Raw genomic sequence first — 13,952 nt, 5'->3', positions numbered from 1 at the left:
ACACTGCTTCTAAAAACAACACTGCAAACTAAGTAAGTCCCAAAGCAAAGCGTTTTCTATTCGGAAAGGAGCATTTTATTATTCAAATACTGCATGCAGTTGTGCATTTATTGTATTTTTTCTTTTTTTTTCTTTTTTTTTGTGGAATATCGGTTAATAACAAGTTAAAATGTGTTTATATCATTTAATGTACATTTGACAATGAAAGAAACATCAGACAAAATAATACTCAGTGTTAAAACTGTAAATCACTGATAAGGTGCATGCAACATCCAAACTCTTTTTTTAATCATTATGATTATTATTATTTATTATTATTATTTATTATTTATTATTATTATTATTACTATGATTATTTTCTCTTTTCTGCTAAATCTGTTCTCCACATTATTTAATATTTTACTGCTTTGGACTTTGTGTTATTTTTCATGCATTTAAAAAGAGTGAGTTTATGTAGGATATTGTAGTAAAGAAGAAGAAGAAGAAGAAGAAGAAGAAGAAGAAGAAGAAGAAGAAGAAGAAGAAGAAGAAGATGTGTGTGTGTGTGTGTGTGTGTGTGTGTGTGTGTGTGTGTGTGTGTGTGAGAGAGAGAGAGAGAGAGAGAGAGAGAGAGAGAGAGAGAGAGAGAGAGAGAGAGAGAGAGAATCAGTTTGTGTGTATGTTTTGTGTATGTAATCCTTATTCATTTATATACAGCTGGAATATTGTACATGTTTCTTGTCATTATTATCCTGATACAAAGAACAAGTTTAGTTCTAATATAACAAAGATATTAGGAAAAAAACAGCTCACATATCAAGTGGGTTCTCCTCCAAGTGTGGATTCAAACATTCAGAAGAATTGAAAAGAAAAGAAAGAAAGAAAAAAAAGACTTTTGCATTACATTTATTGTTGCTGATTTAGGCTTATTATTATCATCTGATCCTAATATTGTCTTTGTCTTCAATGGTGAGGAATTCCGATCAAAGTTTTCCCCGTCTTTTAATACTTTAGGGAATTTTCAAACGCCGTGAAGTATGGCTGTAATGCCCCAAGATTTGTTCTCCCTGAAAGAAATCATAAAGTAACAATATATTAAACTACAAAGCAACCTGACTTTAAGAGGTTTGCATTTAGTTTGACTTTTCTTTTCTTTTTTTTTTAATACCAGTGTGCAATTTCTAGCACAAGAGCTTTTTATAATGTTGGCATATTCATGCATTAAAAAAAAAAACAATTCTAATTATTTCGGATCATTTTTCCGTATCAATCACAGGGTCTTAGTGCAAATCCGTGGGGCATTACTTTAGAATAATAAAGAGAATGAAATTTAAAAATCAATATCAAAAATGAGAGCAAGAGAAGGGATGTGTGGTGGAAGTTTTTTCTTTCTTTCTTTCTTTCTTTCTTTCTTTCTTTCTTTCTTTCTTTCTTTCTTTCTTTCTTTCTTTCCTTTTTTTTTTTGAACATCAATCACCGATATTTCGTTTTTCCTTTTAAATCTGAGAAGCAACATAAAGAACGGTTGTGCAATGAGAGAAATAAAACACTGTCAATGCAAGGCGTTTTTTATTCACACAAATTTAATAAGATATAACAACCGCTTGGTCCATAAATATTTAATGGGAAATAGTTTCTATACACCATCTTTTTTTTTTTTTTTTTTTTTTCAAGAAACAAGGAAACAATGGACAATCTTGATAGAACACGTACCATACTATTAACACGAAGATCAATATATAAGATTCTCGGATTTACCGACTATAATTGAAAGAGTGCACAACTGCTTTCTAGGCCATCGCTTGCCTCCTTTGTAACAGAATAACACCATTAAAAAGATCCTCAGATGAAAAACAGAACAGTACAAAACTAGTGAGGCGTTCAAAGAATGCGATATCCATTAAACATACACACATGTATCTCCTGAATTTCACAAGCTCTCTTCCAGGTTATAGCGTAAGGCACATAGTAGAACTGAGTTAGGCGTCTACTTCATGAAGTAGATCTTAGAGGAGCACTTTGTTCTACAAACAGAACCATCTCTCCATCACACAATGAACTAATCAACCCCTCACTGTCCCTTGCTGTCAATTCCAAATCCTCATGTTTTTGGTCTGTTCAGTGGCAAGTGTCCATTTAATTAAAAAAAATTATAATAATTAATTTAAAAAAATTGCATTGGACTGAAAAAAAAAGTGACTCGATTATACGTATGACTAACTTTCTCCCATCAGAAGAGGTGTTTTTTTTTTTTCATCGATTCTGCAATCCACAAGCTGAGAAATAATACATTTAAAAAAAAAATGCAAAAAAAAAGACAGACTAAATTTTCCATCTCCAAATCGTGTTGAATCTCATGATCACCCTGAGCTACGCCACCGTAACACACTGATCACTAAGCAAACTGCAAATCTATAGCAATGAATAGGAATTGGCAAAGGTTTAAATACTTTATACGCCAAAATACGTGTTAAAAGTGCCTTGTCTGTACAATCGTTTCGAATGAAGTCCATCAAAAAATAATAATATAAAGGGCTCTGAAGCTGTTTCTTTTTTTTTTTTTTTTAATATTATTTTGAACAGTTACCACTGCACAGTTTTCGATATCGTTTAACCCTAATTAGAGCCACGCTGGTATGAAGATGTTGTCTTGAGGTTGAAGCACCACCTGGCATGCGAGTTGTAAAAGTATAAAGTATGAAAACGCATGATAATGGAGTTGTTTTTCAGAGCTACAGACACTGGGACTCAACTGGAATGCAAAAATGCTTTGGGAAATAAAATGCAGATCATCAATGAAATTTAAAAAAAAAACAGAATGAAGGATTTGGTGTGTGGCTTAAAGCACGTGGTCTGAGACATGTTTCCACTTTAACACGTGAAGTGCTGAAACATGCAGAGACGATGCTGACATGGTGAGTAGGTTTAAAAAAATGGGGGGGGGGGGGGGAGACAGACGTGTAAAAACTCAGTTGCCAAGTGGTTGCAAGTGCTACACATTAAATTGACCCTCTCGTTTGTTTTAGTGCTTCGTGTGAGAACGGGACCGTCACCGGGTCGAATTCGAAATGAAATCCCTCAAATATTTTCAATGAAAAACAAAACCAAAAAAATTAAAAATAATAAAATAGTAATATATGAGTAAGTTTTTACAGAGTTCAAATTATTCCTAATTCGAATGGATCTGTTTGTAAACAAAACAAAAACAAACAAAAAAAAATAAAATATAATTCGAATTGTTAATGAATCATTCTGCTTTATTTATTGATGAATAACTTTTTAACTATTATTGTTTTTTTTGCGAAATCAAAATACAGTCTTGTCCAAAATAAGGTTGACTTGAGGTGACTACTTCGTCCTCGAATGGATCCGTCTCTGGTTGTTTAAGAGTGTTTTGTAAATAACAACAAAAAGCCACATTTGGAAGGGAGGAAAAAAAAAAAACAATAAACAATAAAACCCCAAATCTGCGTTAGAAAAGGTTCGTCAGGGTCGTTTGTGGGGGACTCCCGGACTCATGGCTGTCCAAACTAGAGGTGACTGAGGTGACTACGGTGATAGAGGGATTGGTCAGGTCTGTTAGCGTGCTGGCCGTGCTTGGCGGGGTCAGAGCACCACTGTCGGAGGAGGGTGCGGGAAGTGACGTGCCGTCAGCCTTCTCAACACCCCCACTCTCCTGCCGCAAAACGTTCCGTCTGAATTTGGCCCGCGCGTTTTGGAACCAGACCTGCAAACCAACCCCAATGCCTTTTACTGTTTGTGTTTGTGTGTGCTGTCGGGATACTGTTACATTCCTAACGTTAGTATATTTACATTACTGCTGGAAAACAAAATGCCATCATGAGAAAAAAAAAGGTGATGAACTAGAAATACTCCTGATCTCTAAACAAAGCACTGTGCCCTTAATACCTTCCTGTTCTTCTACTAATGTAGCACTTAAATTTCTAGGCACAACAATAGTACACGAATGGTTTATTTATAGAGTCGGCCTCGTCGACTACAAAATACGCAGCGATCTGTACATCTGTACGTTCCTGTTGATGCCTAATGCTGCTGTTTATACAGGACACAGATCCCATTACTTTGTTCTGTACAGTGCTTTGATTATAAGACAGTAGATAAATGTCTATTTATAAATTAAATAAATAAACAAATAAATCAATAATAATTCATGCAATTAAAATAATAATAATAATAATAATAATAATAATAATAATAATAATAATAATAATAATAATTTCATACATTTCCTTTTTCTGTCTAATCATAAACTCACTTCTTAAACATCCTAAAGTTAACAAAAACAACGTTTTTGTCTCTCAACAGTAATGTGCTTAAATCACTACAAGGACATGGATGGAAACATAAATCTAAATGATGTGACATGGAAGAACTCAAGCTTGGATGAGTGATACGAGAGGAAATCTCCACTAAAGGGGGCACATGAAATAAGATCTAGGTTTTTTTTCTCTTTGGAAAGACAGAAGCCGACGCTTACCTGCAGCACTCTTTTGGTGAGGCCCGTCTTCTGCGCAAGCTGCTTTAAATCCTTGGCATCAGGATTGTGATTGATGGCAAAGTAGGACTTCATGGTGCGAAGCTGGTGGTGCTTGAAGGACGTGCGCATGCGTTTGGTCTTCTGCGATGGAGCGTATGCCTGCTGGTCTCGATCCAGATGCTCAGCATCGTTCTCATTACAACCTGAGAAAAAATAAATAAATCAAGATTTAAATTAAAAATCATGAAGCATGATCATCCCCCCCCCCATTTTTTTTCCTTCCTGTCTTGTGTATTAATCTCAGTATTTGTGGTTGTGTGTGAAACATCTAAATAACTCAAAATCAGCCTCAGTGTTTCTTCAAACAAACAAAACATAAATAGCCAAAACATAAAAATCTGTAAGTCTGGATGAGGATTTATCCGGTTTGAGTCCGGTTCCTCTCGAGGTTTCTTCCTCATATTGTCTAAGGAAGATTTTCCTCACCACCGTCACCTCTGACTTGCTCATTAGGGAAAAATTTTAAATGTATAAATTCTATACTGAATTCAGGATATAACTGATGAATTAAAGAGCTATACAAATTAAACAGAATTTGAATCATTTATACTTCTAGTTAAGTGTCTAAGGTTAATTCTAATGAAAATCTACCACCAATTAAAAAAAAATCAAAACATGTTCAATTGATCGAAACACCGATCTAATGATAGTGTATTATAACAACAACGACGACGACGACGACGACAACAACAACAACAAGAACAATGCCGGGCGAGGGAGTGTAAAGAGTAGGAATGTTCACACAGAAAAAAAAAAAGAAAAGACAAAGACCCAAAAAAATCACAGCTGTATAATTATTAGACTTTGTGTTATTTTTCTTTACTTCCATAAAAAAGAGAGATTTGAAACATCAAAAGTGAGTGTGAACATATTACACCTCATTATTAAATCACCTATAAGAACAAAATAGAACTGTAAAATTAGTTCATCCAAAATTATGGACATACAAAAAGAAACATTTAATAATAGATAGATTTAAGGACATTCTGATTTTAATGTACATTTCCTTCTGTTTTAGATTTTAACACTGATTCAATTGGTCGGATTTATTCCTGCACCCTGAGCAGAACAGTCCATTTATAATTAGATTGGATTTTTGTACGTATCCAGTAACACTAACTCTAACAAAAAGATGAAGATGAAGAAGAAGATGAAGATTTTGTTGTAATAACCTTTTTTTTAATAAATGTTTTTGTGTGTGTGTGTGTGTGTGTGTGTGTGTGTGTGTGTGTGTGTGTGTGTGTGTGTGTGTGTGTGTGTGTGTGTGTGTTTTGTTTTTTGGTAAAAGCGGTTTTTGCAGCAGTAATCATGGTTCGGTGAAATTTCTTTTCCAAGTGAAAAATCAATTCAAATAAAATAAAATAAAGAAAGAAATCCACCGCCACCAAAGCTTTGCTAGACCAAAAAACCCCTTTCTGTTTCTCACGTGTGTTTGTTATAGCTAATGTATGTGTTATTAGACATTTACGCACAGTGTTATAAATAAAGGTAATTAAGTGGCTCTTTGTCATGTCTATTGAACAAGAGGTTCTTTGGCACTTGGAAAAATTGGTTCTTTTAAGGACCATTTACAGAAATGTTCAAAATCGTTTTTTCTGTAGCATCACTGTGAGTGTTTACATGAGCAAAACCAGTCGGAACGAAAACGCAGACATTTGTAAATGTGTAATTGTGGATTGTGAAACTCTTGTGACGTGAAGGTCTAAGAGTCGATCACTTTCCTGATTTGACCAGCAGGGGGCTTTAGGCACAACTGCTTACTAAAAACAGCGCTAATGACAAAAAAGGGAAAAATAATTGAAGCCGTTTTTAAGCTAATATATCTCTGTTTCATTGAGTACGATAAGACACGTAGACATAATTCCAAAGCATAATTCTTGTTATATATAAAACAATAAGAATGAGCATGATTTAATATGGGATTGTGAAACCCTCCAGTTGTTGCTTTTTTTTTCATGCCAGTTCTGCATGAAGCTCAAGCGCCTTTTCCCCCAAAACAACAAACAAACCCTCCTGGATTGATCAGCATGTCTTCAGGGCTAATATTAATAAAAAGGGAGAAATGGCCACTAATGCTAGACTGCATGCGTCACACTGCTGGAAAGTATTTTTAAAAAGCACAGCGTGTGTTGAAGCTTATCACAGACTCCAAGCACTTAACACAATTAAACCGCCGTCTTTATTGTGTCTCAATCCTGAGCGACTGCGCAACATACAATGTTCCATTAGGAGGATTTATATAATGGTTAAAGACCCTCTCTCTCTCCCTGTGTACGTGTGTGTGTGTGTGTGTGTGTGTGTGTGTGTGTGTGTGTGTGTGTGTGTGTGTGTGTGTGTGTGTGTGTGTGTGTGTGTCCCGACAGCATCTCTAATTTACAATGAACACATTTTTTTTTTACAAACACAGACTTGTGCTAATATTGATGTAAATCTCAGGCACAGGGCACGAGGCAACACATGTTACCCGCAACACATATAATAGAATATATTTTAAAAGTATGTTGTTTGTTTTATTTTAAATGATATCAAATTTCATGTAGTATAACTATCTTATATTATTATTTTTTTCGACAATTTCTTCCTTTAGGAAATCTAACTAACACAATTGTTTACGCGTTAAACAGCTAAAGGTTTATTTTTCAAAAATAATCAGTAGCTTATAATGTTATAATAATAACTTTAGCTTAGAATAAATGATTATTTAATAATCATTTTAATAATAATAATAATAATAATAAACCAACAGCTAATAAGCTTTTTTAATTATTATTAAAACAATTCTTTAATAATTCTAGCCCAAATGATACAGCCTTTTAATGATTATTTTTAATTTAACGCTTTATACAGTCGCGTTTATGTTTTTACATGAAATTTATTCGTTAGTTTAAAGTTGTTAAAATTAATTTCGCTGATTTCTGACTTGATTATATTCAGCATTAGCATTTACGCTATTTTGAATGGTTTATTTTGTTTCATGAGCTAGTGCAAAATTTGATATATAATATTTGTTTTTGAATTAAATGTATTAAAACAAACAAACCAAAAACATTATTGTATTCTTATTTAATTTAAGGTTATTGCGCGTGTGTAATGCGCCCTAAGACGCGCAATGCGCTCTGGGTGATTGTTGTGAAATGTAATGTAATGTAGATGCAAAAAAAAAAAAAAAAGGCACACAAACAACAACAACAACACTGCTTACCCGAGTTGTACGTGCTGATGTCTATGCCCATGGCCGGGCTCTTCCGTTTACGCGGCCTGCCCTTCTGTACCGTGCCCGAGCCGTTGAAGTACGGCAGCGCCAAGCTCGCGCCCTTTGCAGCTAAGTCTGCGTAGTTCAGCTGCGTGTGCTGCTGCTGGTGGTGCTGGTATTCCCCTTGCACAAGGCTCTCGAAGTGCAGACGGCAGTACACAAGGCTCTCCTTCATGCCGAAGTGGTCGCCGGTGCTCAGCGTTTTGTGGCACGACGTGCACGTGAAACAGCTCAGGTGGTACACGGAGTCGCGCGCGCGCATCACCATCTCCGACGCCGAGATGCCCAGGTGACAGCGTGCGCACCGCTGCACGGAGAACCTTCTGGAACGGCAAGGACCTTATTTACAATCGGATCCATCTCTTGCACTCACATTATTATTATTATTATTATTATTATTATTATTATTATTATTATTATTATTATTATTATTATACAATTTTCTCTTTCCCTCTGCTCAAATGACTTGGCGGAATTGTTTTTTTTTTTTATTCTAAGACAAAATTCTTCTTAAAACCTTAAACTACAATATCCGAGATGATTAAGACAGATTTCATCAGAATCAGTCTTCATGATGTAAAACATCAAAAGGCGAAATTGAATATTTGCGTAATTTAAGGCAAATTATATTGTTTTTAAACAAACAATAATTACCACGTGTATAACAACAGAATGTCTTGCAGATACGTAGTTTATATAATATAATATAATATAATATAATATAATATAATATAATATAATATAATATAATATAATATTTTATTATAATATAATATAATATAATATAATATAATATAATATAATATAATATAATATAATATAAACTATTTTGGAACACAGCATGCGTCACAATTTGCAAGTCTACTGCAGTATATTATTCTCTATGTACATCCACAGTATCTTGGAGTTATTACGTTCATGTGGAAAAAAAATTAGGAAAACAAACTGAGGAAGATATTATGCTGTGTTTGCCCTCACCTGTAGTAATCCTCTTTGCAGTAAATGCTGCCGTCCTTGGCGAAGCACGTGAGCTCGGACTCCAAAGCCAGTTTGCACTCGCAGCACTTGAGACAGCGCAGGTGCCACTGTTTATCCACCGCCAGTAAATAATAGCGGTCAGAGATTTTACCTCCACATCCGGCACACAGAGCAGGCTTCTCCGGACTCACAGACGGCATGCTCTGCGGTTTAAACACAAATAATGACATAAATATCAATCACAAACCGGGTTAACACCAAATCTCATCGAGTCTTGGTATTTACTGATATGTCAATATGTATTTAGTGACTTTACAGCCTGTTTTCGTACTTACAGAAAATAATACATTATATTGTAGGGATAGTTTTACTCCACTCGAGGAGGCATAGTAGAGGCCTAACCCAAGAAACTACACATCTCCGAACGAAACCCTGACTAGAGACCATAAGAACTGCAGTTCGGATTTTTACACGTTGTTTGGGATTTAGGAGGAAAGAGGAAGCAAAATAAATGCAAAAATGGATTGCACTTTATTTGTTTGCACAACATCAGGCCTCATTTGATAAAATAGATTCAAATAAAATAGAATTATTTTTTATTGTTGTTGTTATTAGTAGTAGTTTTAGTGTTTTAAATGGCATTACAACCACAACAAGCACAACAACAACAACAACAACAACAACATAATAATAATAATAATAATAATAATAATAATAATAATAATAATAATAATAATAATTTTAGATTCTACTTTAAAAGTTTTTCAAGGTTCCAAATTATAAACAAGAGCCCACTTTTTTGTAAGCATATCCCACAATGCACCTCTTTTAAGCCAAAAAGCGAAGAGCACTTTTATAGTTTGATTATTTGATCACGCAAAATAAATGCATCATGCATTCTTACCGTGTCTCTTCCGTTCATTTGGACAGCTTTGGCTAGGCGAGACTCCGTTTTGTTTCTCCTCTCCATCTCCTCCATTATACCCTGGATGTGTTCGCCGGAGATACCGTGGAAAAGCATGGCTGCTGCTGCTGCTGCTGCGGGGCGCAATGTGCAACTGCTTTCTTTCGCCTTGCACGCCACAACTTCCATATAACAGGCGCCACGGAGCCCCTCACACCATCCGAAAGCGATCTGCTACAAGGAAACTTACACACACCACCACCAGCACGCATACACCACCACGCACACACACACACACGCGCGCGCACGTGCGCGCACTTTAGCAGGCCGCCTCGCAAACTGCAAACGGCAGGAACATTAGTAAAGCGCACATCCACTCCTGGTTTTTAAAAAAAAGAAGCAAAAAAAAAAAAAAAAAATCAAAAGTATAGTCCGGGTGAGGAGGAAATCTGCCGAGAAAGAGATGGATGATTTGTTTTAAATCGTGTGATTTTAGTTCCCAGTTTTTCTCTTATAGGGATCCGAGTGCCCAGGAGTCGGGTGTGGGGAGTGTGTGAGGCTTGGAGACGTGTGTCTTATTTGTGAAGAAAGCGAGAGAGAGAGAGAGAGAGAGAGAGAGAGAGAGAGAGAGAGAGAGAGAGAGAGAGAGAGAGAGAGAGAGAGAAACGCCTGCCCTGCTTGGGTAATTTGGTAGGAGGAGTTCTCCCTCTCTCAATTCTGATTTCTTCTGTTCACTAACAAAGAGCTGTCACTGTGGGCTGCTGATGGCCAATGCACTTATTTTATTCCCTCATCTCCAACATGTTTGAGACCTCATCCAGAAAAAGAAGCTTGAATTCGATAAATTGAGCATTTCAGTAACACATAGACTACTTTTAATAATTTTCATTAAACACCACCAAATTTACCATGTTTCAATAAACTCATTTAGTGGCCATTTATCTCTGATTAGCTCTGAAAACGTTGTAAAAGTGATGTGTATGATTATGGAACATGTACTTATGTCTTAATATCTAAACAGGCAAATACGCGCGCGCGTGTGTGTGTGTGTGTGTGTGTGTGTGTGTGTGTGTGTGTGTGTGTGTGTGTGTGTGTGTGTGTATGTTTACATATATTTGTGAGTGTGTGTGTGTGTGTGTGTGTGTGTGTGTGTGTGTGTGTGTGTGTGTGTGTGTGTGTGTGTGTGTGTGAGTATGTTTACATATATTTGTGTGCGCGTGTGAGGGAGACAGAGAGAATTTGTGTGAATCCAATTTTTTTGTTTATTATTTGCTTTTGTATATATATATATATATATATATATATATATATATATATATATATATATATATATATATATATATATATATATATATATTTGTGTGTGTGTGTGTGTGTGTGTGTGTGTGTGTGTGTGTGTGTGTGTGTGTGTGTGTGTGCGCGCGTGCGCTATCTATCTATCTATCTATCTATCTATCTATCTATCTATCTATCTATCTATCTATCTATCTATCTATCTATCTATCTATCTAAAATATTCGACAGTTTTAGATAGTTTACATTTTATGTATTTAAAATGTTTTATCCAATTTACTCTAGGACTGCTCCTTATGTATATATTTGTGTTTATTTTGTTCGTTCGTTTGTTTGTTTGTTTTATAGAAATGTGTTCAATATATTGAGAAAATAAACAATGCAATTGAAGCCCGTTTTCGTGAGAGGTGAACGTTGGATAAAAAACTAAGAGGATTGACGGGAAAGAGCAACTGCGTGAAAAGAGCAGATACATGGAAGTGCACAGATTAAGCAGGAGATCAAATGATGTATACCTTAAAAAAAAGAGAGCGAAAATCTGTCATAAATGTGATGTTCTTATAAATGAGGTTAATGAAAGCAATTCATTCTTTCTAGTGACTAAAAGGAATATCACCAAAATCTTCTTCCTCTTTTTCTATTATTATTATTATTATTATTATTATTATTATTATTATTATTATTATTATTATTATTATTATTATCACTTCTTCTTCTTCTTCTTCTTCTTCTTCTTCTTCTTCTTCTTCTTCTTCGTATTATTATTCTTCTTATTATTATTATTTTAAATCATATGTTATTCCCTGAAACATTTCACCTATGAAATGATAAAAGGTATAAATATATATTTAAAACTATAAATATATATTTAAAATCGCTTGAAACAATCCTGAGGTTAAAATGCAGAGAATGAATAAATAGTAATACAAAAATTAGAAACCTGAAATATATAATATAAAATAAAAAATATATTATATATATATATAAATTAAACCTTTATTTAAAAAATAAAAAAACAATATGTGTATATATATATAATTTTTTTTTTTTTCTGAAATCTTCCCTACTACTAGACGCCGATAACCTACTGTGCCTAAATCGGCATTTGTCCAAACGGTGACGAGAAAAATCTTGCTCTAATTACCCTGGGAGTGGACTGGATAGACAGACAGACAGACAGACAGACAGACAGACAGACAGACAGAAAGATAGATAGATAGATAGATAGATAGATAGATAGATAGATAGATAGATAGATAGATAGATAGATAGATAGATAGATAGATAGATAGATAGATAGATAGATAGATAGATAGATAAGAAGCCGCCCACGTTTCTGATGTTTCAAATTACAGAAAACACACACACACACACACACACACACACACACACACACACACACACACACACACACACACACACACACGCTCACAAATATTTGCTCGCTCTGATCTTACCTGTCCGTAGACTATTTTGTCCTAACCGTAAATAGCGCCTGAGCACGAACTCTCTATTTCATTTACATATTTTAGCCCCTAAAAGTTTCGCTTTAATAAGCTAATTATCCTGTGTATACATTAGAGATATCAGTCATGGCATTTATTCTTTTAAATCTAACTTGAGTCCATCAGTGAATGCGAGAGGCTTCTCCGTCAGCTCCTGAGATGCTGTCCTGCGTGCACGCCCGAGAGAGAGAGAGAGAGAGAGAGAGAGAGAGAGAGAGAGAGAGAGAGAGAGAGAGAGAGAGAGAGAGAGAGGGAAGGGTTGGTCCTTCTTTCTCGTCGTGCGTAATGGTGTCATTTACAACAATCTCTGTGCATACAGTTACTTATATCTCAGATACATGACCGGCCTTGATCAGGGTTTTAACCTCTTTTCCTCCTCACATTGCAAAGATTGTGCGTGTAGTTTAAAGATAGATAGATAGATAGATAGATAGATAGATAGATAGATAGATAGATAGATAGATAGATAGATAGATAGATAGAAATATACGTGTTAAATGTTTATTATTGAAAATTAGCACACAAAAGAATGCATATTTCACTATTACTAAAAATATAGTATAATGAAACATAAATACAATATTTTGGTGTAATATTCCTTGAATCAACCTTACTATTTGTATTTAAAATATTAAATCTATTCAAATATAGGATATATTTATTCAATACTTTGTTTAAAACAACAACAACAACAACAACAATAATAATAATAATAATAATAATAATAATAATAATAATAATAATAATAATAATAATAGAGAATTTTATCAAATGGAACAATTAAAGCTGGAATATTTTATAGGGTGGAATAAACTTGCTTTGACTTGCTGCATATAAATATAGGACCAGTGTTTGTCGGAAATGTTTACACTCGGAACTAGCGTTGTTTTTAAGGAATTTCTGAAATCACTGAAATAACCGCATGAAAATCCGCTTATTAGAATTAAGCGCTTCGGACTGATCATGTGTCAACACGTCACACACGTTCATCGTCATACTGAGCTCACGTTAATGACACGTCTTCCTTCACGTGCAGCTCAAAGTTTTGTTGGTATATTAAGTGAAATAAAAGACTTTTGTCCTGAGCTATTTTCCCTGTCGTAGGTTAAAGATTAGGCTAAAAAAAAGAGAAGAAAAATGAAAAACAAAAACAAAACAAACAAAAAAAAACCACCAAAATGATCGAAATGATTTTAAACAGTAAAAACGTCAGATGCTGTATAAAGAATTAGGATCAAGACAAATCCATGCAGAGTTGTGACCTGTGTGCGTGCGTGTGTGTGTGTGTGTGTGTGTGTGTGTGTGTGTGTGTGTGTGTGTGTGTGTGTGTGTGTGTGTGTGTGTGTGTGTGTGTGTGCGTGTGTGTGTAAATTATTATAATCTCTTTCCGTGATTAAAAATCTACCTTTTAGTTTTAATTTGTGTTAAAAACTAGTCCTGTCCCTGCAGTGTAACCTGACCACCGTGTAGGAGATTCTCCTT

General features: G+C 34.8%; 1 protein-coding gene across 4 annotated transcripts; it reads right to left on the bottom strand.

The window, feature by feature from the left end:
• Window positions 1-419: 419 nt before the first annotated feature.
• lhx9 (LIM homeobox 9) lies at window positions 420-12,661 on the bottom strand. 4 transcript variants are annotated; one of them, XM_027159662.2, is made up of 6 exons: window positions 12,423-12,661; window positions 9,673-9,917; window positions 8,769-8,971; window positions 7,740-8,113; window positions 4,478-4,680; window positions 1,532-3,706 (listed from the first exon to the last, which is right to left on the bottom strand). In XM_027159662.2, exons 2-6 carry the CDS (start codon window positions 9,859-9,861, stop codon window positions 3,452-3,454), a joined length of 1,224 nt encoding a protein of 407 aa, XP_027015463.1. In that variant the 5' UTR covers window positions 9,862-9,917; window positions 12,423-12,661; the 3' UTR covers window positions 1,532-3,451. The 4 variants fall into 4 exon arrangements, with proteins under 4 accessions (XP_027015466.1, XP_027015463.1, XP_027015465.1 ...); XM_027159665.2 differs by lacking the exons at window positions 1,532-3,706; window positions 12,423-12,661 and adding an exon at window positions 420-1,046 and having other exon boundaries at window positions 9,673-10,746; XM_027159664.2 differs by lacking the exon at window positions 12,423-12,661 and having other exon boundaries at window positions 7,740-8,110; window positions 9,673-10,749.
• Between the last annotated feature and the right edge of the window lie 1,291 nt (window positions 12,662-13,952).

Source organism: Tachysurus fulvidraco, chromosome 2 (assembly GCF_022655615.1).
Source record: "Tachysurus fulvidraco isolate hzauxx_2018 chromosome 2, HZAU_PFXX_2.0, whole genome shotgun sequence".
Lineage (NCBI taxonomy): Eukaryota > Metazoa > Chordata > Actinopteri > Siluriformes > Bagridae > Tachysurus > Tachysurus fulvidraco.
The sequence above is the reverse complement of the archived record's forward strand: the minus strand, read 5'-3'. Positions and strand labels throughout refer to the sequence as shown.

Bases quoted from the DNA above. Each gene is read 5' to 3' on its own strand.
- lhx9 (XM_027159662.2), bottom strand. From the start codon at position 9,861: ATGGAAGTTGTGGCGTGCAAGGCGAAAGAAAGCAGTTGCACATTGCGC. The intron at 8,972-9,672 runs GTAAGAATGCAT...TTTAAACCGCAG, and splicing joins AAATGAACGGAAGAGACACG to AGCATGCCGTCTGTGAGTCC. The intron at 8,114-8,768 runs GTGAGGGCAAAC...TTGCCGTTCCAG, and splicing joins TGCAAAGAGGATTACTACAG to AAGGTTCTCCGTGCAGCGGT.